Genomic DNA, 24,980 nt, shown 5'->3' on the forward strand with positions numbered 1-24,980 from the left:
TCTGGTATAGTAATTGAAAATCATTTTTTTTTATCCAGCAAGATCATTAAAAACAAGCGAGAAAGGAAAACCAGAATTTACATGTTAGTTAAGAGGCCCCTTAATGTAGTGTTAAATAATTAGTACAGCGCTTTGTACTACATTAAAATTGTTTAGTTAATGCTGCAATTTACCTTTCAGATGTTGGGAACTTAGTGCAGGTGACATAAAATGGATTTATCAAGCTCCTATACTGGCTGCTATTGGGGTAAGTTTCTAAATTGCTTATTCATAGATTCGGATGAAAATCCTTGTCTCTGTAGTAACCATTTTTGTCTGGATTTAAACATTATTGATAAAGTTTGAGTATAATTTAATAATATAAAACCATAAACCTTTGATTGTTTCACACTTCTTTTTTCTACTCACATTCTTTATTTTTAAATATATAATTTATTATTTATGTATAATAAATTACATTTAAAAAATAAATAAATAAATAAATATATATATAAATATATATATATATAAGGATATTGAAGAAGCCGCTCACACAGGACTTAAGTGCAAAAAAAGTAGTTTATTCGGATAGGTGAACTGACGTTTCGGCTGACCCTCAGCCTTTCTCAAAGTTGTCAGCCGAAACGTCAGTTCACCTATCCGAATAAACTACTTTTTTTGCACTTAAGTCCTGTGTGAGCGGCTTCTTCAATATCCTTCTTTGTTCCCGTTTGGAAGACTGCACCCAGGCAAATTTGTGTTAACTAAATGTGAGTGCCCATGATTTTTCTATTTTTATATATATATATATATAAAAAATAGAAAGAGTGCCACACACACAGGGACTTGATGCAAAAGAAAAAGTGTTATTATTGAAAAAATTCCATACCGGCTGATTCATTAGATAGTTTCAAGAAGGGGTGGGATGGATATTTAGTTAGGAAATACAGGGTTATTGAAGATAGATATTGAAGTTGATCTAGGGATTTGTCTGATTGCCATCTTGGAGATAGAAAGGAATTTTTGCCCCTCTGTGCCAAATTGGAGAGGCTTCAGAAGTGTTTTTTTGCCTTCCTCAGCAGTTAGGCAGGTTATATAGGCATATAAGGTTGAACTTGATGGATGTGTGTCTTTTTTTAACTTTACTTACTATGTAATAATAAAGGTGTGCATTGAATATTCTATTATTTTACTGTTAATTTATATCCTATTAGACCTGATTAGGCTGTAGGAATATGATTTTGACAATAATGAATTATGAATGAAGATTTTAGGTCCTTGGTTTATTTTAAGAAGTTGCTTTTCTGTTTATTATAACTGTCAAAAACAAAAATGTAAGTTACAATTTAAAATACCCTCTGCAAAACTCATAAAGAAAATGTGATCATTTATAATATTAAATGCTAATATGTGCTAATATGTTTAATAATATATATTCAGAGTTTCACATTCTTGAACAGGTAACCTATAAATAGTATTTCATTGTATAATGACTTAGTTCCTAGGGGGTTAATTAGGTATTACCTGTTCTTTAATGACTCATTGTAATTCATATTTAATAAAAGACTCTGTGTAGTCTCTGTGTATGCATATTAATGACCCACTTGAAATTGTTCTTTGGTATGCTGGCCTAAGATCTTTGGTAATGCATGTCATGTCTTTGTAGAAAAAAGTTGAATATTCTCAAATAACATTTGTATTTGAAAGATTTTATTATTTAATGAACCATGGTACCTTTCAAGCTATAGTCAGCTAAGATAACTGCATACAGTGGGAATGCTTGTTGCTTTGAGTTATTATGCAATTTTGACTAAACATCCAAAATTAGGCATTTTTTACCATGAAAAAAATATATTAATATTAAAAATATTATTATGAAAATTATATTATAGAGTATGATTTTTTAAACTTGAGAAAGGTCCTAATATGTGGTGAGATGTTGATTTTGTTTTTATTTTTTAGACCTGTGCAGTGCAAAAACACATATTAGCAATGAAGTTTAATGTTTTATGAAATTAAATCAAAAGTTCTGTTTTTGTTTTTTTTTACAGTTAAATTTCATCCTGTTCCTGAACACAGTACGGGTTCTTGCAACTAAAATCTGGGAATCAAATGCAGTTGGTTATGACACCAGGAAACAATACAGGTTGGTTAGTACTTACTGGGAACAAATTATTTTCTAATATTGTTTTTTGAGTACTTCCTAGTAATTATATATATGATGTCCAAAAAGCGTCCGAATGCGTTTTTTTAGTAATGATCGGTATTTTGCGACTTTTTCGAGCGCTCAATACGAAAAAGTGGCGACAATTCACGATAGTCATAATGGCTATGCAAAAGTCGCAACAAGTCATAATGGCTATGAAAAAGTCGCGACAATTCACGAAATTTGCAATGCCTATGAAAAAGTTGCGACAATTCGCGCAAGTCGTACTGGTTACGAAAAAGTCGCGACAATTTACGAAAAAGTCGCAAATAAATCGGATTTGTGGATTAGTAAATCAGCCCCTTAATGTATTTTTCACCAGGCATGGATTTGCTGCAAAATTCAGCATTTAGGCATTAGTGAATTTTTTTCGCCATGAAAAATTTGAGATTATGTAAAAAAAGACGTGGTCATGTAAAAAAATGTGGGTGCATAAAAAAAAAGTTTGGATGCTTCAAAAAAAAGTCTAGGTTGTGTCAAAAAAGGCACGGCCGCATCAAAAAAAGTCTTGCATGTGAAAAAAAGTTGCACAGGAAAATAAAAATCATGAGGTAGCCCCAAATTGCTAATTTTTTAGGAAGGAGTCACTAATTGAGATCCAATTTACAGAAAGACTCCTGAGCATTCTGTATAATAGGTCCCATACCTGTATAAGGACTTTAGTCTTTACATATTTGGCTGTGCTTGGGTAGCCCTCTGGGTACTATTCTATTTTTGAACCATAGTAAAAGCATTATCTTGTCAGTACTGCAATCTACTTGTGTGTTCTTAGTGATTTCATTCACTTCTGTGTGACTCAGCCCACTGTCTCTAACCTATGCCATCTTCTTCTTGCATATAAGTAAGCTCTGACATGTTATATGCCCCTGCACAGTAAATGTCTAGTTACACTTTTCTTTGTAGTTTCTAGATACAGTATTTAATCATGGACTAGGCATTTAGAATAGTTAGGCAGCCTGTAACACTGACAGAATGCATCGGTTAAGCTCCTGGTTACATCAGGTAGTTGCCTGGGCAACTGACTGTCAGGACTCTATTATTTACGCATGGGACTTTAGGTGAAGATTCATTTTTTTTTTAGAAAGCTTTGGTGAGACACTGTAATTTCAGTGTCTCAATACATGTAATTATTTAGTGTATTTATTCTGTTACCTACTAAGAAAATACAAATGACCTACTTTATTTAGATTACTCTGTAGCCTGACAGGTATATGTCACATTCTAGGCCTTGTTTATTAAAATGTGAGTTTGCATATAAAAATACGTAAGCATGAGAAAAAAAATCAACAACAAAAGGCAGTGACTTTTCTTTATTTTTTCTTCGTGCAGTACCTTATTTAAGAAAAAGATGTAACAGAATATTCTTGGGTGCATTTTTTCACAGAAGAAAACTTGTACATTAGTGAAAATCACATTGTTCCATTAATTTACAATGAGGCTAAAAAACTTTAAAAATCTTTTAAAGGTGATATATAGCATACATTTTTACAATGCACTAAACCATGTAAAAAACTGTAAAATAGAAGTAAATGCTTTTATTTTAATACCTTTGGGTTCAAATATGTCCATAACTGCTTGAAAACTGTGCTCTACCCAGCCCTTTTGCCAGCTTCCGGTTTAGACTCTTCAGTATGTGGCTGGGGCCGCTGGCCCAGATAGACTTCAATGACACCACCTCACCTACTTAAAGTGAATATTCATAGAGTGGGCGGGGCTTAGCGATGTCACAGGCAGTCAGTTCCTGCTCTACTCGCTCCTCTCCCCCCCCCCTCCCCTGGCAGCAGCACAAGCAGAGGGACACAGAAGGAGGGGGGGGGGTTCCCTGCTACTGCTGAGTAAAGCCTGTCAGTCAGGGCTGCGACCACTTCCTGAGGGAGACTGAAGGACACTCCCATGTCTCATTTTGCTCTGGCTTCAGACTTGAGTGGTTGTCTCTGCAGCTCTCATATAATGGCAGTTTAAAGAGGTAAAATGCTTTCAAAACCTCTTTCTTTCTGCATCATTTCACATTTTGAGGGAGGATGAATATTATAACTGAATATGAACTATATAAAATGTCTCCTTTAATAAACATTATAACCCTTTCTATCATCTGGGTCCTTGTGATGATGTATGAGTAAGGGAGCACTGTTATTGAACTACACCACACTGGCACAGGTTTATTTAACTAACAGGGAAGGTAACAATGACTTAAAGATATGGTTCCTTATGGGGCTTTATGTTGCTAGCTCCCAGCTGGTAGAGGCTAAAGATGACAAGCCATGTGCTTCCCTCTATTTTATCATCCTCACATGCCTGGGTTAATAGGGGAAAACATCCAGCAGTTACTTACACTTTATTCCAGTAATGGATTTCCTAAATCAGTAAGGGATTTAACCATATGGTTTCTTCCGCAATCTTTACCATATGGGTCCTCCATAATCTTGGAGTGGCTGCTCTGAGCAGTATTCACTTGTAACAGATGGAGGTGGTTTTTCCTCTTGGAATCTGAATTGCAGAATCTAAGGGGCCAGCTTTCAAGATTGAGGGGGGCTGTAGGGGAAGGATATTGGTATTGGCAGGAAATATCAGACGTTGTATTTTTACAAGCTACAAGCTGGCACCAGTATTTAATTATGTTTGCAAATGTAAGAAGCTTGGCTGGTAAAATGAGAGCACTGGAGTTAATGGTACTGGACGAGAAATATGATGAAACTGGCATTGCTGAAACATGGCTCAATTAGTCACACGGCTGGGCAGTAAATGTAAAAGGCTTTACTTTGTTTCAGAAAAACAGGTAGAATAGAAATGGGTTTGTCTTTGTAAAGCAGAATTTAAAACTCAATAAAAGTAAAAAGAGATGGTGGGGCTGAGGCCTAATAAGTTGAACTTTTCACAGATTGCAAAGCACTATGCTAATTAATTGTAGGGGTCTGTTTAAATTTGCCAGAAGGCAAAGATAGAAAATGAGAAGTACATTGCGGCAGAGGCTAAAACTAACCCCCACAATTTATTTTAAGTATATAAACAGTAAAAAGATGTGGTGTGGCTCCATTAAATAACAGTAATAAGGTAGGTAGAACGGATACTGAAAACGTTAATTTGCTTAATTAATTCTTATCTTCAATGTATACAATAGAAGTCAGCCCATTTAATTCTACTCAGGATGTAGCATCAGGATCTTGACAAACTGGCAATCAGGGAGGCTAAGTGGCAGATGTGATTCAATTTGGATAAATGTAAGGTCATGCACTTAAGATGTAAATATATGCATGCCACTTTTATCCTTGGTGGGACTGCTCTAGGCAAAACAATATTGGAGAAGGACTTGGCTGTAGCACTCAAGATATTATTGAATTAGAAAGGGGCCAAGTTTGTCTGTTTGCACTGGAGAAGACATGCTTAAGAGGTGACATGATAAATATGTATAAATATGTAAAGGGACCATATAATAAACTCTCTAATGCTTTATTTACCAGTAGGTCCAGCAGAAACAAGGGCATCCGTTCCGATTATAAGAAAGTAGGTTCCCTCTAAATATTAGCAAACAGTTTTAGCTGTCGTGGAATTCTCTCACTGAATCAGTTGTACTGGCAGATGAATTAGATATACAGGGATATTGAAAATACAAGTTCATCCAAGGACTGGATTTTTTTTCCCTTCTGAGGCAAATTGGAGAAGCTTCAAAAGCTTCCTCTGGATCGGCTAACAGTTACATGTTACAGGTTTCATATAGATATGGAACCATAGCGTTTCACAGGAGAAATGGGGAGAGTGAGGCAAAGTCACAAAGAACAGGCCAATGTTTCAACCAGACATGCAGCGAAGTACCAGGATCCAGAAGATGTACGTAGTCAAAAAATTGGCAAAAAGGTCAGTTCAGACAGCAAGTCCAAGTTAGGAATCAGGCAGAGATCATACACAGTAATCAGTCAAGAAATGCACCCAGGAGCTATAACAAACAGAACCTATGTTGTGCAAGGGAAAATTGGACCAGGCGCCTTTAAATATTTGAATCTAACTTCAAGCACGATAACATTATTCACTGTGTCAAATAAAAGGACAGAATACATGCAACACAGAACAGAAGAAGGCATCCCCATGAGCAGAGTGGCGGGCTTCCCCACTGCCCCATTAGACCACCAGATTTTGTTGCAGTTTTGAACTGGGGGGTATATATTTGCAGAAGGAGAGGGACATTCTTCCCCAAGGCACTGGCAAGGCCTATCTAGATTATGCAGTTATGTTTTGGTCTCTCATTCTCAAATGTGATATAATTAAATTGGAAAGAGAGTGCAACTAAGCTGGTAAAGGGTATGGGAAGTTTCCATTACAAAGAAAAACTGGCCAAGTTAGGAATGCTTACACTAGAGGAGATGTGCTTAAGGGGAGATATGATAACTATGTATAAATATATAAAGGGGAATTTAATTAACTTTCTGATGCATTATTTACCATTAGATCATTCCAGTAGATGCAAGGTCATCCACAGACAATGGAAAGAAAGGTTAATTTTGTGTATATTAGTTTCCTATGTGTTAGTAAGTGTTGAAATTAATAGTTGAATAGGGAAAATTACAATTTTATTATACTTACCATGATTTTCCTATTCTGGACATTTTAGCAGATTTCTCATATTTTCTGGTTGCTTTCCAAATGATTAAAACTAGAACCTGCAGTAGGGCTGGACTTTTAAAGCTTTGGGTCCTTCTGATGGGGCATGTGAGCTGGGGCTATACACAAGTAAGTGCTGACATGGTGTTGTATCCATGAAAGAAAAATCACAGTAATATGATACAATTTTCCTTTTTCTTATACAAATAACCTTATTGTCAATTTTGATCAGATCCACTCTCTTCAGTGTTTAAGCAGAAATTATGCTGCTATATCAGGAAATGGTAATTACTTATTATTTACAGATGATATAGTGTTAATCATGTCATCCTTAAAAGTTGACTAAAATTTTTGCCAATTATGTGGTTACTCATAGCTGGTGTCTCTTAGCTGGCTTGCTCAAGCTGCATTAAATTATTATTGAATTGTTGTGTCCCTTATATTATCTATCAAATGGCGAGTGCTGCAGTAAGAGACACAGGACCCCTTTTAAAGCATGAAGGTTTGGAGCCCACATATGAGGGTGTGTTTAGAAAAGAAATTTCTGGGGAATATTGGGGATGTTAGCCTGTATGTTCTGTACAGTGATTGAAACTAACCACACACATTCAGATAAACCAGATAAGTGACTTATTGATAGCATTAAAGCTGATTACCAGAACATAATACATAACTGACGGCATATTCAAGCCTGCAAATGATAAGCAGTAAATCAAGCATTGTGGTTTCTAACATTCTCTACCACAAAAGCATTCAACACCATCTTTTTAGAAACTACATAGTTCTATAGTATCACCCATTTCCCTTTCATAATGAATCATAAACTTTCATAAACTTTTTTCTTTTTTACTAAACTAACACATTCTTTTGCGGTATTTCCCTCTATTGTTGGGTGGTATAGATTCCATGTAGTATAAGCTTTCATTTCCTGATAATTGAATAGTGCCCAGTGGGACACTGGTACCCTCTATCTTAATTTATGTATTTTTATAACTTTATCTTTGGAGAGTTCATTTTCAGATTTGCAGCTTTAATAATGATACACAAATGTACATGAATACATGAATATTTATGAAATCAATATATTTTTTTTCAAGATTTCTTTTAATATAAAAACAGTTATGTTTCAGTTGTGTTTCAATGCTTTAATAAAAATATCACAGTGAACTGAATTTCAATTTATGATATTTTATTCACTAAAATGAGGTAATTAGTTTTGGGTCTCGATGACTGCAAGGCACTGTATCTTCCTATTGTGATCTATAGACACATCTGTATTTAGGCTGCACTGATTGGGTCAGGGTGGTCACTTAGGGCAAGGGCTCTGCAACATCTCTGTAATTAATTCAAAAGATATTTTTTTTAACTTCCCATAACTGGTTATGTTAATGACTGACAGAAAGAGAAACTGTAAATCTAATTAGATGGCCCTAAGAGCACGGATATAACTTAAGTACTGTTATTGAAATGGTGTTTTTTAAGGAAATAACAAGTAGGTTAGACTGTAAACAAGTACAGATGTGATTGACTTTCTAAATATATTACAGCTGTAAGTGGCATGCTCCAGGTTCTATTTATAGCCCATTTCTTGATAAATGAATGAATTAATGGGGAAAGTGCAGATTACAGGCGCAATGCACCTTGTTTGTCCTACTATGGCCCTTGCCATAATAACTTGTAAGTAGCGCTCTTTGAGAACCTCACAGTTGTGCTTTACTCTCTATGTAGCATTGCATACAGAAGGGGCAAGAGTTAAATAGCAAATGAGTGTCCCCTAGTGGTATTATCCTATCCTGGTCCTAGTTTTTGCCTGCACCGTCCTGTACTGGTCCTAGTCTTCAACCGCTCTGTCCTTGCCTTGCACTCTTACCTGTCCCTTGATCTTCACCTTTATCACCCTGTTCTTGTCTGTACTTTAACAGCCCCTGCCTTATAGACTTGCCTTTTCCTTGTCCTATCTAGTGCCCCCTACCATTTCCCTCACAGCCCCTCCTGTGTGGCTTCCTGGCAAGTCTTGATGGCTTGATTTTGACTGCTGGTTGTATTTCAGTCCATAAGAGTTTTGTGAGCCATGGAAGTGTGCTGGGTATCCTTACGCAACAGATTTGCCCAGTGCTTTACATTATGTACTAATGCAATGTTTTCTGCAAAAGAAAACACACACCCTTATGGGCCTTTTCTAAAAGATCAGGCTCATTTGACCAAGGGGTACAGGAGAAGGAAGTGCTGCTGAACTGCTGAGCTGTACATTAGTAGTCAAGGATGAAGGTCTTGTGTGGTGTGGAGCAGGATCACCAGTTCCTTGACCAGGATAATGTTGACCTGGGACAATAGATCTTCGTTTTGGTTCCTTGGAAATTTAAAAAAATAATTCCCCACTTCCACCAAGTTCAGCAGCATTACTAAACATCTGTAATTTATATACCCACTAATTTTAAATTGACGCTAGTGTAAATATGTTAGCACATTTTAGCGCCAAGGAAGTTACACTTAAAAAATTAATCATCAGATTTTTATGCCAACGAAACATCGCTGACAAAAGTATGCCAGCGTTCTTTTGCTGAGACGTTAATGTCCAATAAGATAAATACACATATGCGTCATGAATTAATGTCTGAAGTAGTTGCACAAACTATGGCAAAGATTCCTGAAGCGAAAATTTGCAGGTAAGTAAATTTGCACTCATTAGCTGGCTAATCAAAAAGCCTAAACGCCTGCCTAGTCAGTCTACAGGACAGCTTTGACTGAGACACATAGAGAGGTGTCTGTGAATCCAACATACAGGAATCTATGTGGCTGTGCACATACAGTTGCCTATGCAGAGGTCTCCAATATTGCTGCAATTGATATGTCACTGTCACTGATCTGAAGTCTCAATCAGCATGTGTAAACTGCAGGAGGGTCAGTAACAAATTTAAATTATTTCAAACTGGGGCAGACACCTTTTGGTAAGACTGTAGTACCATTCTGAATACACAGGAAAATGCGCAACTGAACAACTAAACTAAGATCATAACTTGATGTGTTTTCTCTAGTGAAGTGAAATGAAAATGTGTAACAATTGTGTTTATGGCAAATACATAGAATGAATATATCTATACCAAGAGGTCAGTTTAAGATTACAATAAAAGCACATTTTAAGATCCAGCAGTATTAAAAGTTTATTACAATAAGAAGGAAGTACAATTATAGAAGAGCCGAATGTGCCTAACCACAGTTCACCTTGATAATATGTTTATTTCCTTCACCATTGGAACTAAATGTTAGCTTACATTATTTCATTATTTAGATGGGCACAGTGTTAAAACACATGTTTTATTTGCTTTTATACTCTTCAAGGTGGACCCTGCAAGTCAAACTAAGGCACAATGGTTTAGATGGAAGTGGCTGGAACTTTCAGGCATTATTACTTTCTGCTTCACAGACCATGAATGTTAGAGCATTAATTCCAGACTTTTTAGAAGATGAAGGAGGAAATCAGGCTTCCCAGCTATGTACAGCATACTCAACCGTGGACTTGAATGAAGTCCATTAGATCATAAGAGATGGTCTGATATTTACTTGTATCCATAAGGTGATCAGAAATATGATTTTTAAAAAAAACATTTTAATTATTCATTTTATGACAGGACATGCACCTAAAATTGCACAACTATTCCTGTTAGAGGACAGCATTCCTCAAGTTCCTTCAAGTTTTGAAACAAGCATAGAAACCAATAATCATTAATTTGAGCACTAGAAGATTAAATAAAGAAAGATGAAAATAAACCCTATAATTGGTCTGACCGTTCTTCAGGATGGTTTTTTAATGCAGTTTGGGCAATAGGTAGACAAGCATTGATACTGCAAAACATGGCTTTTAGGGTGTATTTGCCACAACCCTTAACAGCATTTTACATGATGGTGTGTCTAGACCACCGATGCGGCATGATGTAGGCCAAGTCATCCTGATACCTTTTTGCTATCCTGATTGGTGAGACAATTGAGAGGTTTGGTTGGGTTACTGGTTGTATGTATTTTTGGAAGATGGAGTCTCAAGGGTAAATGCAAATCGCATATATGCCCAAGCAGAGTATGTTATTAGTCTCACAGCATCATCATAATATAGTTTAGAACATAAACCCACAATGGGCAGATCATTCAACCACATTCTTATGCTAGTACCAATACGTTCCCTGAAAGCATGGCATCAATGCTTGTTTTACGCTTAGTAAAGTCACAATATACCTTTCCCATGTTTCGGAAAACTGTTTTTCTTTCTTTAAAGTGGATTTTGACTACATGATTTATTGCTGAAACACTTATGACTGCCCACCTCACAAAATTCTGATTGGCCTGGTTATTTTAGAATTCTAAAATGTGTAAGAATGTTAATTGAAGCTAATGGTTAAATGAAGTGAATAATGTTAGTTTAGTTATGTTTGTAACGGAGGATGTGCTAAGCTGCCAGATGGACAAGATCAAGGGGTTATTTAGCAATCTAGGAGGTAAATTCTGTCTGTGTGTGCGGAGTATAGTTTTTAAAGAAGATGTAAAGGCGAAAAAGAAAATCCCCTTTTCTGGTTCCCTACTTATGAAGAAACCTATCTCTTCTATACTACCATTAAAAAATTTGTGCCGTTTTATAACAAAAACTGATTGTATGCATTTCTATTCCACCTTCTCTTTACTTCTCTGACTGCTGTGGATACATATCTCTACATGGTTGACAGCTGTTCTGCAGGGAACCGTCCAGTGCAGATTCCCCCAGTAGCTCCCCATATTCTTTTCTGCTGATTCACTGCACATGCCATGTACTTCTGCTACTGAGCAACTGAAAAAATAATGCATACTGAACATAAATGTTCCGATATAAGGCTGATAAATAATAGGGATGTAGCGAACTGTTCGCGCGAACATCGAGTGTTCGCGAACGCGGAAGTTTGCGAACTTTCGGAGTATGTTCGCCATTTGGGTTCGCCTTAGCTGGCGCGAAATGTTGACCTCTCACCCCAAACCAGCAGATACATGGCAGCCAATCAGGCAGCTCTCCTTCCTGGGCCACCCCCCCCCCTTGGACCACTCCCTTCCATATATAAACCGAAGCCCAGCAGCCATTTTACATTCTGCCTGTGTGTGCTTGAAGAGATAGTGTAGGGAGAGAGCTGTGATTGATTTGAGGGATAGTTTAAGTAGGTTTTCTGGCTAGTAATCTACTACTGCTCTGTATTTGTGTGGGTAGAGGAGCTGTGTATTCATTTGAGGGAGAGTTTAAGTAGTTTTTCTGGCTAGTAATCTACTTTCTACTGCTCTGTATTTGTGTGGGGAGAGGACTGAGGAGCTGTGTATTGATTTGATGGAGAGTAGGTTTTCTGGCTAGTAATCTACTTTCTACTGCTCTGTATTTGTCTGTGGAGAGAGCTGTGTATTGATTTGATGGAGAGTTTAAGTAAGTTTTCTGGCTAGTAATCTACTTTCTACTGCTCTGTATATTTTGTCTAAATAACAATTTGTTAATTGTTGTTTGTTTGTTATTTGTTAATAATTCCGTGTCCAGAAACACAACCTGAGTGACGGTTTTCCACCAGCAATAATATATTCCGTATCCACTACTGTATACGTTGCCCTTGCAGGCCTTGTTGCCCGGTGTCTGCAACCAAGTGCCACCTAGCTGTGTGAGCTTTTTCACAATCTGTCTAAATAACAATAATAATTCCGTGTCCAGAAACACAACCTGAGTGACGGTTTTCCACCAGAAATAATATATTCCGTATCCACTACTGTATACGTTGCCCTTGCAGGCCTTGTTGCCCGGTGTCTGCAACCAAGTGCCACCTAGCTGTGTGAGCTTTTTCACAATCTGTCTAAATAACAATAATAATTCCGTGTCCAGAAACATCACCCAAGTTGTTGTTGTTTTGTAAAAATAAAAAAAATGCCAGGCAAAGGCAGGCCGCCACGCAGAGGCACTAGGGGCCGTGCTGCTATGATATCCTGTGGCCCTAGGAAATTGCCCAGTTTTCCGAAGGCACTTACCCTGAACTCCCAAAATGCTGAAGAGGTAGTTGACTGGCTTACACAGCACACCCCATCCTCTACTGTTTCTAACTTTGCCACAACATCCTCATCCTCCTCTGCTATGGGCACCCCACGTACCACTTCCTCCACCACCGTACAAACTAGGGTGCAAATCCTACTGGCTTAATTGTAAGCCAAACTTTTTGGATAGGTAAATCCTGAATTTTTCTCTCTTCTACTCTTCTGTGCTTGTCACCCTATCTGAGTTCTTTGAAAGGGTTTGGCTGGGGCATGGTTATTATACCATCTAGCTTTGATGTTTTTAATGTCTTCTGTGCTTGTTGTCACCCTATCTTAGTTCTTTGAAAGGGTTTGCCTGGGGCATGGTTATGATACCATCTATCTAAGATATTTTTTCTGTCTTCTGTGCTTGGTACGCTATCTTCGATTTTTTAAAGGTTCTGCCTCAGGATTGGTTATGATACCATCTATCTAACATATTTTTTCTGTCCTCTGTGCTTCAGTGGCTGCAACAAAAAAACCATAATTTTTTAGGAATGTACACATTCCTGATTTTTCAGGGTTCTGCAACAGCGGCAAAATCGTATCTTTTATGGTCACCACAGGTGATCGAAAAGGTAGGACAAACCTGGGCCCACACTGCAGAATCAGTGTTTTTTGGTTCACGTTACTGTACATTGAATTACCTCTGCCTGACCATGCACGTGCGCACAAGCACGGTGACTGCTAAACACACCACTACAGAAATATTCCCACCGACGGGACGAACGTCCTGGAGGTGACAAGCAACTAGTAAAAACTAATATTCGCACACTTGACAGTATCATTAAAGCTTTTTGCGTTTTTTTTCGTTGCAGTAAACGCGGCGTTTTGTCTTTGCGTGTGAACCGGCCGTAACCTTTACACAACTTGGAATGTAGATGCCGGACTTTTTAAAGCAGTTTATTACATAAGTTTAGGAATGTAGTGTGTTTTCTCCCCTTAACAGCACAAAACGCAACGCTGTATCAACAACGTATTTTTCAGAGAAATTTTTGCCCTTGATGCCCCTCCTGCATGCCACTGTCCAGGTCGTGGCACCCTTTAAACAACTTTAAAATCAGTTTTCTGGCCAGAAATGGCTTTTCTAGGTTTTAAAGTTCGCCTTCCCATTGAAGTCTATGGGGTTCGCAAAGTTCGCGAACGTTCGCACTTTTCGGCGAAAGTTCGCGAACGGGTTCGCAAACATTTTTTTTTAGGTTCGCTACATCCCTAATAAATAATCCATGATTAATGTAATCCATGTAATTTGCATCACAATGTAATAATTAGCACTGAGGTATCATCTTATATTACAGGCCTCATATTCTGCTTGATGAATTGCGTCAACCCCTAAGTTTAGATTCTCAACAGCTCTCCAGGGCACACTGAGCATGTTACAGGCATGGATTTGCAGCAAAATTTTGCATTTTGGCATTGGCAGATTTTTTTAAACGCGTGCAAAAATTTGCCCCAAAAAAATTCGCAGAGTGAGTTTTAGTTGCGTCAGAAAAGTTTGCTGAAAAAACATTTTGTTTGTGTCTAAAAAGTCACGGACAAGTCAAAAGAGTAGTGCGTGTCAAAAACATCTCGCGGTTTGCAAATTTTTCACCATTTCAAAATTTTTCGCCAGTTTCACTAATTTATTGGCAAAATAGGACAGATTTGCCCATCACTAGCAATTAATATATTTCTCCTTGAACATATTAGCTAAGAATGAATGCTTGTTTTTAATTTATTTTGGTAGTTATTTTGTAGTTGCTCCTTCATTCAGCTACCAGAATAAAAAGGCTGAAAAAGATGTGCTGCCAGTGTAGTGGATGAAAAGGCTGGTATGTTTAGGAAGTTGTGTTTAATCTTTTAAAACTGTATATGTATGAATGAGGATGCAAGTATGCTATTTATAAATATGTATTTGTAAGAATTGTCTTGTATATATATATATATTGTTTATAGTATCTGATTTTTGCTGCAGGTGTGCTATGTTGTACATTATATCACCTACAGTGTATGGAGCAAAGAATATGTAAAATCTGCATTAATATAAATGTTAACACTACTTCCCAGACCCTAAATAATCAATTAGTGTCATTATTGACAATAATGAGGTGCATTATTTGGAGCTTGAGTTGTCCAATTAAATGCCAGTTTTGTTTTTGATATGAGATCTACGTGAAACGCATTGTCAATGGGCAACTGTTTTATACATGACAAATTATTTTTACTTGGGTGCCATTTTTTATGTGAGACAATTTTTTTCTTACTCGTAATGCATTAAAGTCAATGGCTGTTTTTTATCACATGCATTAAAGTCAATGGGTGCTTTTTTGCGGCGACATTTTTGTCTTGCTGACTTTTTGTCACACCATCATTTTTGTCTTTTTAACATGCAGAATTTTGCTGCAAATCGATGCCTGGCAAAAAAATTCACTCACCTTTAATAGACATGTCATCCATCCTTATTTTTAATTTGTGGGACAAATGCATATGGTTGCCCATATCCAGGAATCAGCAGAGGTTGTGAAATCATTATCCACTGCCCTGCAGAGTTTCAGATGTTCCCTTTAAACTCACCTCTTCATAAAAATAACACACTAACCTGCTAACCTCTGCTCCCTTACACAAGTCATCAGTTCCTGAAATAGCACATCACCTCCTGCTGATCCAATCTCAGTACCAACAATCATAACAGTAACATTAATATTTCTCCAACATAAACTTCCCACACAGCTACGTAATTTATACCTTATATATTGCACTTTTCCCTGCCTGTCCCTATAGATTTTTAACCCTTGCAGGCAGGGCCTTTATTATCTATTGGATTAATTTGTCTGTTTATCAGTTTCAGAACTCCAATTTAATTGCATTTTCATTTTCATTATTTTTAAGTAAATATACAAATGTTATTAACTACAGTATTTTACACATTTCAAATTTGTTTTCCAGAAAGTTGGCTAAATCTACACTGGTTCTCATTCTTGTGTTCGGTGTCCATTACATTGTGTTTGTGTGCCTGCCACACACATTCACTGGCCTAGCTTGGGAAATTCGGATGCATTGTGAACTCTTCTTCAACTCTTTCCAGGTGCGGTGCCAAATTTAGATCACAGTTGTATATTATGTGTTTAAACTTGTTACTTTTCCTTTTTTGTTCATCTTTACTACGAATACAGAATGCTAAACTGTTGTTGTGAATTACGGAGTAAATACATATCCAAATAATACAAGCCTATTATTTATACAACTTCTAGTGCATGTAGTTATACACATCTGAAAAGGTTTAATGCCTTACATAACAAGGTGATCCCTATTACACAATCAGTCTCAAAAATGTAATCTGTGTACATTTATAAGATAACATTATACAATTAAAGGAGCAGTAATCTATAGATTGTATTGATTTTGCTTCATCTCATAAACCATGTTCATAAAAATATACTTTTTTAGTAGGATGTGCTAGTGGGTACTCCTGGGATCATGGGATTCTTAGTGCACACAAACAAGCCAAGGCACACATACATGCTAGGCTACATAAGCCAATTAATGGATAGTTCTGCCTTTTGCTTCCACGCTTTTCCTGTTACAGTTAAAGCTGCATTATTTCTGGTTATGTGATTGCTGAGGGGGCACACAGCCCATCACAAAATGGTGGATCAAGGGAAAGAATGTAAAGGGGCAATATTTACTGATATATACAGTATATTCCAGTTTGGCAAGATTCTTTAATAGTTTATATTATGTTAAGTGACCTATCTGTTGGTTAAGTATTCATTCTTGGGGTATAGTTTTCTTTAAGGGGATGTTGAAGTTAGCACTAAGCAGTCACACAACAATAACCACAGTGAAGCAGTGTAAAAATAAAACTGGGTAAATAGATAGGCTGTGCCAAATAAAAAATATTTCTAATATAGTTAGTTAGGCAACTATATTTTTTACATTGAACTGTTTCTTTAAGCTTACCTATTTTTTGTAACAAAAATACTGTTATAACAATATATTCAACTCCTACCCCCTTATGTAATAAAAGACAACAAGTTTGCCCATGTGCAGTAACCCATAGAAGCCTATGAGATGTTTGGTTTTAAACAGGTGACCAATAAATGGTATCTGCTGATTGGATGCTATAGATTATAATAACTGTAGCTAACTTTGCTCCTTTTATCACATAACCCCTTTCAACTGACATGTTAATCAACTATATTGTAATGACACTAGTTTTATAGCTTTAAAACTTCATGTTGTAAATAAGAAGAACAGATAGGTCTATGACTATTTCATTTCTATATCAAAATAAATTATGTTACTTATCACAAATGACATGTAGAATAAGTTGATACAGAATAGCTTGTGTTACTTGAGATTTTTCTTGCTTTTGTTTGACTCCCAAGGGACCAGTTTGAACAGGTTTTTTTTTGGAAGGGTTAAGGTGGCCATTGGTCGCCTCACCCTCCATTGACGTTCGCCAGGCATGGATTCACAGCGATTTTCTGCATTTCGCTATTGTTTGCCAAGTTGCATCAAATTGGGCGTGGCCATGTCCAAAATGGCCGCGGTTGCGTCAAAAAAGACGCTAGTGACAAAAAAATTTGGACAACAGAAAAATGCTGTTTCGCGAATTTTATGGTGAAGCGAAACAGGATAGATTTGGATAATTTTATCGAAAAAAATCTGAGTGTATGGGGGCCCCACTGCCAAAGTTTAAAGCTCAGGAATTCTTCTTGCTGATGTAATAGCAAAAAGAAATGCCATTTTACAGGCCAGGTACCACCAAGCGCTGACAACACCAGATTTAAATCCCAAGGGGCTAAAACTTTCTTAACTCTGGGTCTCTTGAAACAGCTTTAAGGAATCTTTTTATCAGAGGATTTGACAACCACCATCTCAGCTCTTTCTTCAACTGAAGATTCACATGAAAGAACTTGAACACAGACTGAAGATTTTTGTCCCAATCCCTTAGAATAGTTTCATGCAGAAACTCTGGCCCAAGGGACTGCTTCTAGAGAAGATGTTATGAACCTCAGGCCTCTCGTGGCCCAATGAAGGAAAACTATCCACAAATGAATCAGGGCCTTTGAGTATGCTTAGATCAGTCACTCATCCATCCAGATAAGGGATCACAAAGACTTCTTGCTGCCTCAAAAAAGCTGCCACCAGAACCCCAATCAGTTTAGTAAAAACTCTTGGAGTGGAAGTAACTCCAAAAAGTTTTTTAAGTAAATAAATAGTAAAAAGATGCATTTTGAGACTATGGCTCCATTGAATTATGGTAGCAATATGGTTATAACAGATACCAAAAATGCAAATGTGCTAAACCAGTTCTTTTCTTCAGTGTATGCAGTAAAGGAGCCAGAGTGCCAAGTCCCACCCAATAGCTGCAGTGTTGGCTCAGCTCAATCCAGTCAGTGGTTGACACAGGATATGGTGCATAAAGGTTTACTCAAAATTAATGTGAACTAGGCAAAAGGGCCAGATGGAATCAGGGCCGGAACTAGGGGTTGGCAGATAAGGCATCTGCCTAGGGCGCAACGATTTGGGGGCACCAGGCGGGAGCCTCTCCTGCCTACCCCTTGTCCGCACTCTTTAGTCATTGCCCCTGCCGCTTGTGGGGGCAATGATCTATCGCATCACGAATCTCCCCACACCCCCCCCTGCGACTGGGCATGCGCGCTAAAGCACACACGGGGGGGGGGGCGGGGTAGCCAACCGGGTTGCCTAGGGCGCTCGGTCGGGTTGGCCCGCCCCTGAATGGAATACACCCTCAGGTACTGAGAGAGCTAGGTTCAGTTTTAGCATGGCCTCTGTTTCTGATATTCTCGGATTTGCTTTTTTTCTTGTATAGTACCTATGGATGTGATCTATTTGGATTTTGTCAAAGTTTCAAGTTTCAAGTTTCAAGTTTATTGTCATATACAAATAACAATGAAGCATCATTACTGTAATGAAATTTTTTTGACCCGTGTTCCTCCCAACTTTACATAGACAAACAAAACAAAAAACAAAAAAATACAAATATTAAATATAATAAAAGTGTGCAATAAAGGTACAAGTATTTACAATAATAAAATGCAATGCAATATTTGAAATTGTGCAGTGAGGATTTAAAGTGGCTTTGCTTAAAGTGACACTGTGAAGAGTCCAGTAGTTATGGGGAGTGTGTGTTGGTTTGGGTAGAATGTCAGCAGTTCAGAAGCCTGATGGCTTGTGGGTAGAAACTGTCTCTGTATCTGCTGGTGCGGGTCTGGATGCTCCTGTACCGCCTGCCTGATGGTAGGAGCGTGAAAAGTCTATGGCTGGGGTGGCTGGGGTCAGAGAGGATCCGCTGCATCTTCCTCCTACAGCGCTGTCTGTACAGGTCCTGCATGGCCGGCAGTTCAGTCCTGGTGATGCGCTCTGCTGATCTCACCACCCTCTGCAGAGCTTTGCGGTCCAAAGCATTACAACTGCCATACCAGGTGGTGATACAGCCAGACAGAATACTCTCAATGGTGCATCGATAGAAGTTTGTGAGTATTCTGGAGTCCATGCCGAACCTTCGCAGGCGCCGCAGAAAGAAGAGCCGCTGTCTTGCAGCTTTTGTGATCACACCAACATGGTGAGACCAAGTCAGATCCTCACTGATATTGATGCCAAGGAATCTGAAGCAGCTGACTCTCTCCACCTCTGCTCCCTCAATGTGAATGGGGGTATGGCCTCCTCCCTGCAGTCTCCTGTAATCCATAATGAGCTCCTTAGTTTTGCTGACGTTGAGCAGCAGGTTGTTGTCCCGGCACCATGATGTCAGGGCTCTCACCTCTGCCCTGTAAGCTGACTCATCTCCATCAGAAATGCAGCCGATGATGGTGGTGTCGTCTGCAAATTTGATGATAGTATTGGAGCTGTGTGTTGCTGTACAGTCGTGGGTGAACAGGGTGTACAGCAGGGGGCTGAGCACACATCCCTGGGGGGCACCGGTGCTAAGTGTCAGTGTGGATGAGGTGATGTTGCCGATCCGAACCACCTGAGGTCTGTTTGTCAGGAAGTCCAGGATCCAGCTGCACAGGGAGGAACCGATGTTCAGGTCACGGAGTTTCATGACAAGTCTGGATGGTACGATGGTGTTGAAAGCAGAGCTGTAGTCAATGAACAGCATCCGCACGTATGTGTTTCTCTGATCCAGGTGGGAGAGGGCAGTATGAAGTGCAATTGCTATTGCATCGTCTGTAGATCTATTTGACCTGTAGGCAAACTGAAGTGGATCAAGTGAAGCAGGGAGTAAAGATGTGATGTGAGCCTTGACTATACGCTCAAAGCACTTTATGGCAATGGAGGTGAGTGCTACTGGGCGATAGTCATTTAGGCAGCTCACATTCATTTTCTTAGGGACAGGAATGATGGTGGTCCTCTTAAAACATGTTGGGACAGCAGACTGGAGCAGGGAAAGGTTAAAAATGTCTGTGAAGACATCTGCTAGCTCATGGGCGCAGGCTTTGAAAACACGACCTGGGATGTTATCTGGTCCAGGAGCTTTCCGTGTGTTTACTTTTCTGAAGTGTTTACACACGTCTGCCTGAGATATCTGATAAGGGCGACCGTCCTCTTCCAACAAAAGCTCCTGAGATAGGTGTTTATCAAAGCGTGCATAGAAGGTGTTCAGCTCATCAGGTAGAGAAGCAGTTACCCCCCCCCCACTCTGCAGCTCTTTCCTTTGTAGTCTGTGATGGTCTTCAGTCCACTCCACATGTTCCTGATGTTAGAGTTGCTATAGCAGGACTCCACCTTTTCTCTGTACTGTCCCTTAGCTGTTTTTATTGCTTTCCTGAGTGCATACCGGGATGATTTGTACTCACTTGGGTCTCCGGATTTAAAGGCTGCAGTCCGCGCTCTGAGGGCTGCGCGGACCTCTCCATTAACCCATGGCTTCTGGTTGGGGTAAGTCCGTACATTAACCCGCGGTACGACGTCATTGATGCATTTGTGAATAAAGTCCATTACGTACTCAGCGTAGTTGTTGATGTTGTTGTCAGCGGCAGTCCGAAAGACTTCCCAGTCCGTGATGTTGAAGCAGTGACGCAGGGTGCTGTCTGACTGGTCGGTCCAGCGCTGAACCGAACGCATCATAGGCTGCTCGCGTTTCAGCTTCTGCCTATAGGCTGGCAGCAGCAGGACTGAGGAGTGATCTGATTTGCCGAAGGCTGGTCGAGGGCGGGCTTTATAGGCATGTGCGTACGGAGTGTAAACATGGTCCAGGATGTTCTCACCACGCGTTGGAAAGTTTACATGCTGGTAAAACTTCCGCAGAACTTTCTTCATGTTGGCTTTATTAAAATCGCCAGCCACGATAAAAGCAGCCTCCGGGTGTAATGTTTCCTGCCGGTCGATAGCATCAAACAGTTCATCCAGTGCCCGTGTGGTGTCGGCGTGGGGAGGAATATAAACAGCGGTACAAAATATTGCTGTAAACTCCCTGGGCAGATAAAAAGGTCTGCATCTGATCATAAGATATTCAAGATCAGGAGAGCACCCAGATGAAACTGTCTGTACATCAGTACACCACAGTTTGTTGGTCAGTACACACACACCACCCCCCCGGCATTTACCTGAGTCTATTGTTCTGTCCCGGCGGTGAATGGAGAGTCCCTCAGGAACAATGGCAGAGTCAGGGATGGAAGGGACAAGCCATGTCTCTGTAAAAACAAAGATGCTGCAGTTCTTAATGTCCCTATGAAAAGTTATCCTGGCTCTTAGTTCATCCAGCTTGTTTTCCAAAGACTGGACGTTCGCTAGAAGAATGCTGGGAAGTGGGGCGCGGTGTTGTCTGTTCCTCAGCCTGACCAGGATCCCAGCTCTTTTCCCTCTTTTCCTCCGGTGTTTCTTCTGCCAAGGTAGCCAAGGTAAGTCACCTCTGTTCCTAAAAAATTCAGTCTGTGAAGGTCCGGATTGTGAATTTTGTCGAATGTCCAGGAGAGTTTGTCTGTCATAGGAGATGAGAGCATTGCAGGTTGCAAAAAAACTAAAAAATAACACGACAAACATAAGAAAAAAGCAAAGTTGAGGAGGACACTGAGCAACGGCTGCCATCCTCACCGGCGCCATCTTGGATGTTTTTTCAAAGCATTTGATACTGTGCCCACAAACGACTGCTCTCTAAACTAGCTACAGGATCGGGTACAGAGGGTGGTTGTTAATGGTACATTCTATAATTGGAGTAAGGTTCTTAGTGGGATCCCTCAGGGTTCTTTTGTTGGGGCTAAGTGGCAGAGGTTTAATGTGGATAAATGTAAGGTCATGCACCTTTGATTTAAAATACACAAGACACTTATACCCTTAATGGAACTGCACTTGGTAAATCCATAATGGAGAGGGACCTTGGAGTCCTTGTAGATAATAAACTTGGCTGTAGCAAGCAATGCCATTCAGCAGCTGTAAAGGTAAACAAGGTTTTGAGCTGTATTGAAAGGGGTTATTCTTTCCCTTTACAGAGCGCTGGTAAGGCCCCATCTAGAATATGCCGTGCAGTTTTGGTCTCCAGTGCTTAAATGGGATATTATTTTGTTAGAGAGGGTAGAAAGAGGGGCAACCAAGCTGGTAAAGGGTATGGAAAGTCTTAGTTATGAAGAAATACTGGCCAAGTTAGGGTTGTTTACACTGGAGAAGAGGCACATAAGAGGGGATATGATAACTATGTATAAATATATAAGGGGATCATATAATTACCTTTCTAATGCATTCTGATTAGAAGAGCTGTGAGAGCTGTGAAGTCGTTGAATTCTCTCCCTGAATCATACTGGCTCAAGAAGGGGTTGTATGGCTTATTTGCAAATAAGGAAATACAGGGTTATGGTAGATATCTTCCATATCTACCATATCTACGCAGTTTATATATATATATATATATATATATATATATATATATATATATATATATAGGCATTAAGGTTGAACTTGATGGACGTGTGTCTTTTTTCAATCTAATTTACTATGTTACTATGTCATTCCAAATGAAAGGGCATCTCCGAACTGGAGATGAAGAACTACTCCCCTCAGAATAATTGCAATACAAAGAAAGTTCCTGCTGGCAGGATGAATAGAAATGTGTAGATACGCATCATTCAAATAGAAAGTAATCATCAGATTTCCCTCCTGAAAAATATTCATCTCTGATCTGATGCTTTGCATCCTAAATTTCTCCTTCAAATAAATTAATTCCTATTTTTTTGATCTATAATAAGTCTGAACCTGCCGTCTGGCTTGGGAAAAATAAATATTCAGAAATATATTCCCAATTTGCAGAGATATGCAACTAAACTGGTAAAGGGGATGGAAGATTTAAACTATGAGGTAAGACTGTCAAGGTTGGGGTTGTTTTCTCTGGAAAAAAGGCGCTTTCAAGGGGACATGATTAATCTGTACAAGTACATTAGAGGTGATTATAGACAGATATAGGGTGTTCTTTTTTTCCCATAAAAATGATCAGCATACCAGAGCCCCCCCCCCCCCTTAGATTAGAGAAACTGAACTTTTAATTTGAAGCAGCGTAGGTGGTTTTTCACAGTAAGGGCAGTGAGGTTGTGGAATGCCCTTCCGAGTGATGTTGTGATGGCAGATTCTGTTAATAGGGGCTTGAATGATTTCTTGAACAAGCATAATATCCAAGGCTATTGTGATACTAAAATCTACAGTATTGATGTTAGTATATATGGTTTTTGTATGCATATATGGTTTATGTATGTGAGTGTATCAATAGGTCAGTATAGGTTTGTGTTTTCTGGGTTTACTTCAAAGGGTCGAACTTGATGGACTCTGGTCTTTTTTTCAACCCAATGTAACTAACTTTTCTAACGGAGGAACTGCTTCTAAAACTCCCATTTCCAAGAAATCTGTTGCAGCCTTCGCTAAGGTCAATTGTTTTACATGATCTGCTTTTACTAAGTTTACACAAAAAATTTGGGAAAACTTCTGAAGTAACCTTATCTTATGATGCTTAGAAACCTAGCATCCAAAGTTGTTCTTTCCCATTCTGGGAGAAAATGGGTTAATCTTACTCCCCTCTGCCTTCTGAGTCGTTCCTCTGGTTCACGTCTTTCGAATCCTGCAATCTAAATTATCTGATCTGAAACCTCTGTTAGGATATTCGTTTCCATCAAGGAGTTTTTTCTGAAATGTCTGGACTTAGCAGATAATCTTCTAGAGGAAGGACAAAAGGAAGCTCTTTTGTGAGATCTTTGTTTATCTTGGAGCAGAACTTTTCCTTTCTGAGTCTAGGCATTTGTCCACAGGGAAGAGAAAATATTCTTCTTGTTGTGAAGTATGAGGCTCAGATGAAGAGGAGGAAGTGGACACGATTCCTCCTAATGACTCCCCATCAGATTCAGAATCTATTTATTTAAAAAATCACTTAAAGGAACTAAAGAAGCTTTAAATTCATCCACAGCCTTCAACAGAAAGGTTTTAAACCAATCAATAAATTGATTTGTTCCATGAGACCCAGAGGAATATAAACATGAAGCAAACTTATTGCCATCCCAGTTATCTTGAAGTAACTTATGACACCCAGCACACATACTGTGCTTTGCCTTTCTCTTGCCACACGTAACCATTTGCAAAGAGAAATAAAAAATCAGCCACAGCAGCTACATGTTTTTTTATAATGATGAATGATTTATAACATGAAATCATTGAATGATAATGGGATAATTAGAGCCATGGTACTGATTTACAAACATAAGCGCTAAATTGAACCAGTGCAGTAATCCATGTCCACCACCCAGATCTTCTTGCTTTCATTTCCTAACTTGTTATTGCCTTTTTTAAAACTGCCTGCTCATTGCTATTGGCTACTGCCCTACTGCCTAGGTACACAAATTGTCTGTTCTCTATAGTGTGATATGGTGGGGTAAATATTAGCCTATGAGAACATCTTACATTGTACTTAACGTATTTCTAAGAAATATGAGTGTCTGCAATTGACTGATTTTATATTGTCATGTTTTATCCTGCAGGGATTCTTTGTCTCAATAATATACTGTTACTGCAATGGTGAGGTAAGTGCATATATGTACCAGAGCTACCCATTTCATGAAGGTCATGTACTATATTGTTGTTAGTATGTTGAAATAAGATTGTCACATTAATTGTTAGTCAACAAATCAGCTCTAAATATTATTATAATTAGGGATGCACCAAACCC

General features: G+C 38.8%; 1 protein-coding gene across 1 annotated transcript in view; it reads left to right on the forward strand.

Annotated features, from left to right (window-relative positions):
• pth2r (parathyroid hormone 2 receptor) overlaps positions 1–24,980 on the forward strand; it is a 106,618-nt gene that overhangs the window by 69,364 nt on the left and 12,274 nt on the right. The window contains exons 9-12 of the mRNA XM_031893504.1: positions 181–247; positions 2,031–2,125; positions 15,761–15,899; positions 24,793–24,834. Coding sequence (XP_031749364.1) covers positions 181–247; positions 2,031–2,125; positions 15,761–15,899; positions 24,793–24,834 — 343 coding nt within the window. The remainder of the gene's footprint in view (positions 1–180; positions 248–2,030; positions 2,126–15,760; positions 15,900–24,792; positions 24,835–24,980) is intronic.

The sequence above is a fragment of the Xenopus tropicalis genome, chromosome 9, assembly GCF_000004195.4.
Source record: "Xenopus tropicalis strain Nigerian chromosome 9, UCB_Xtro_10.0, whole genome shotgun sequence".
Classification (NCBI taxonomy): domain Eukaryota; kingdom Metazoa; phylum Chordata; class Amphibia; order Anura; family Pipidae; genus Xenopus; species Xenopus tropicalis.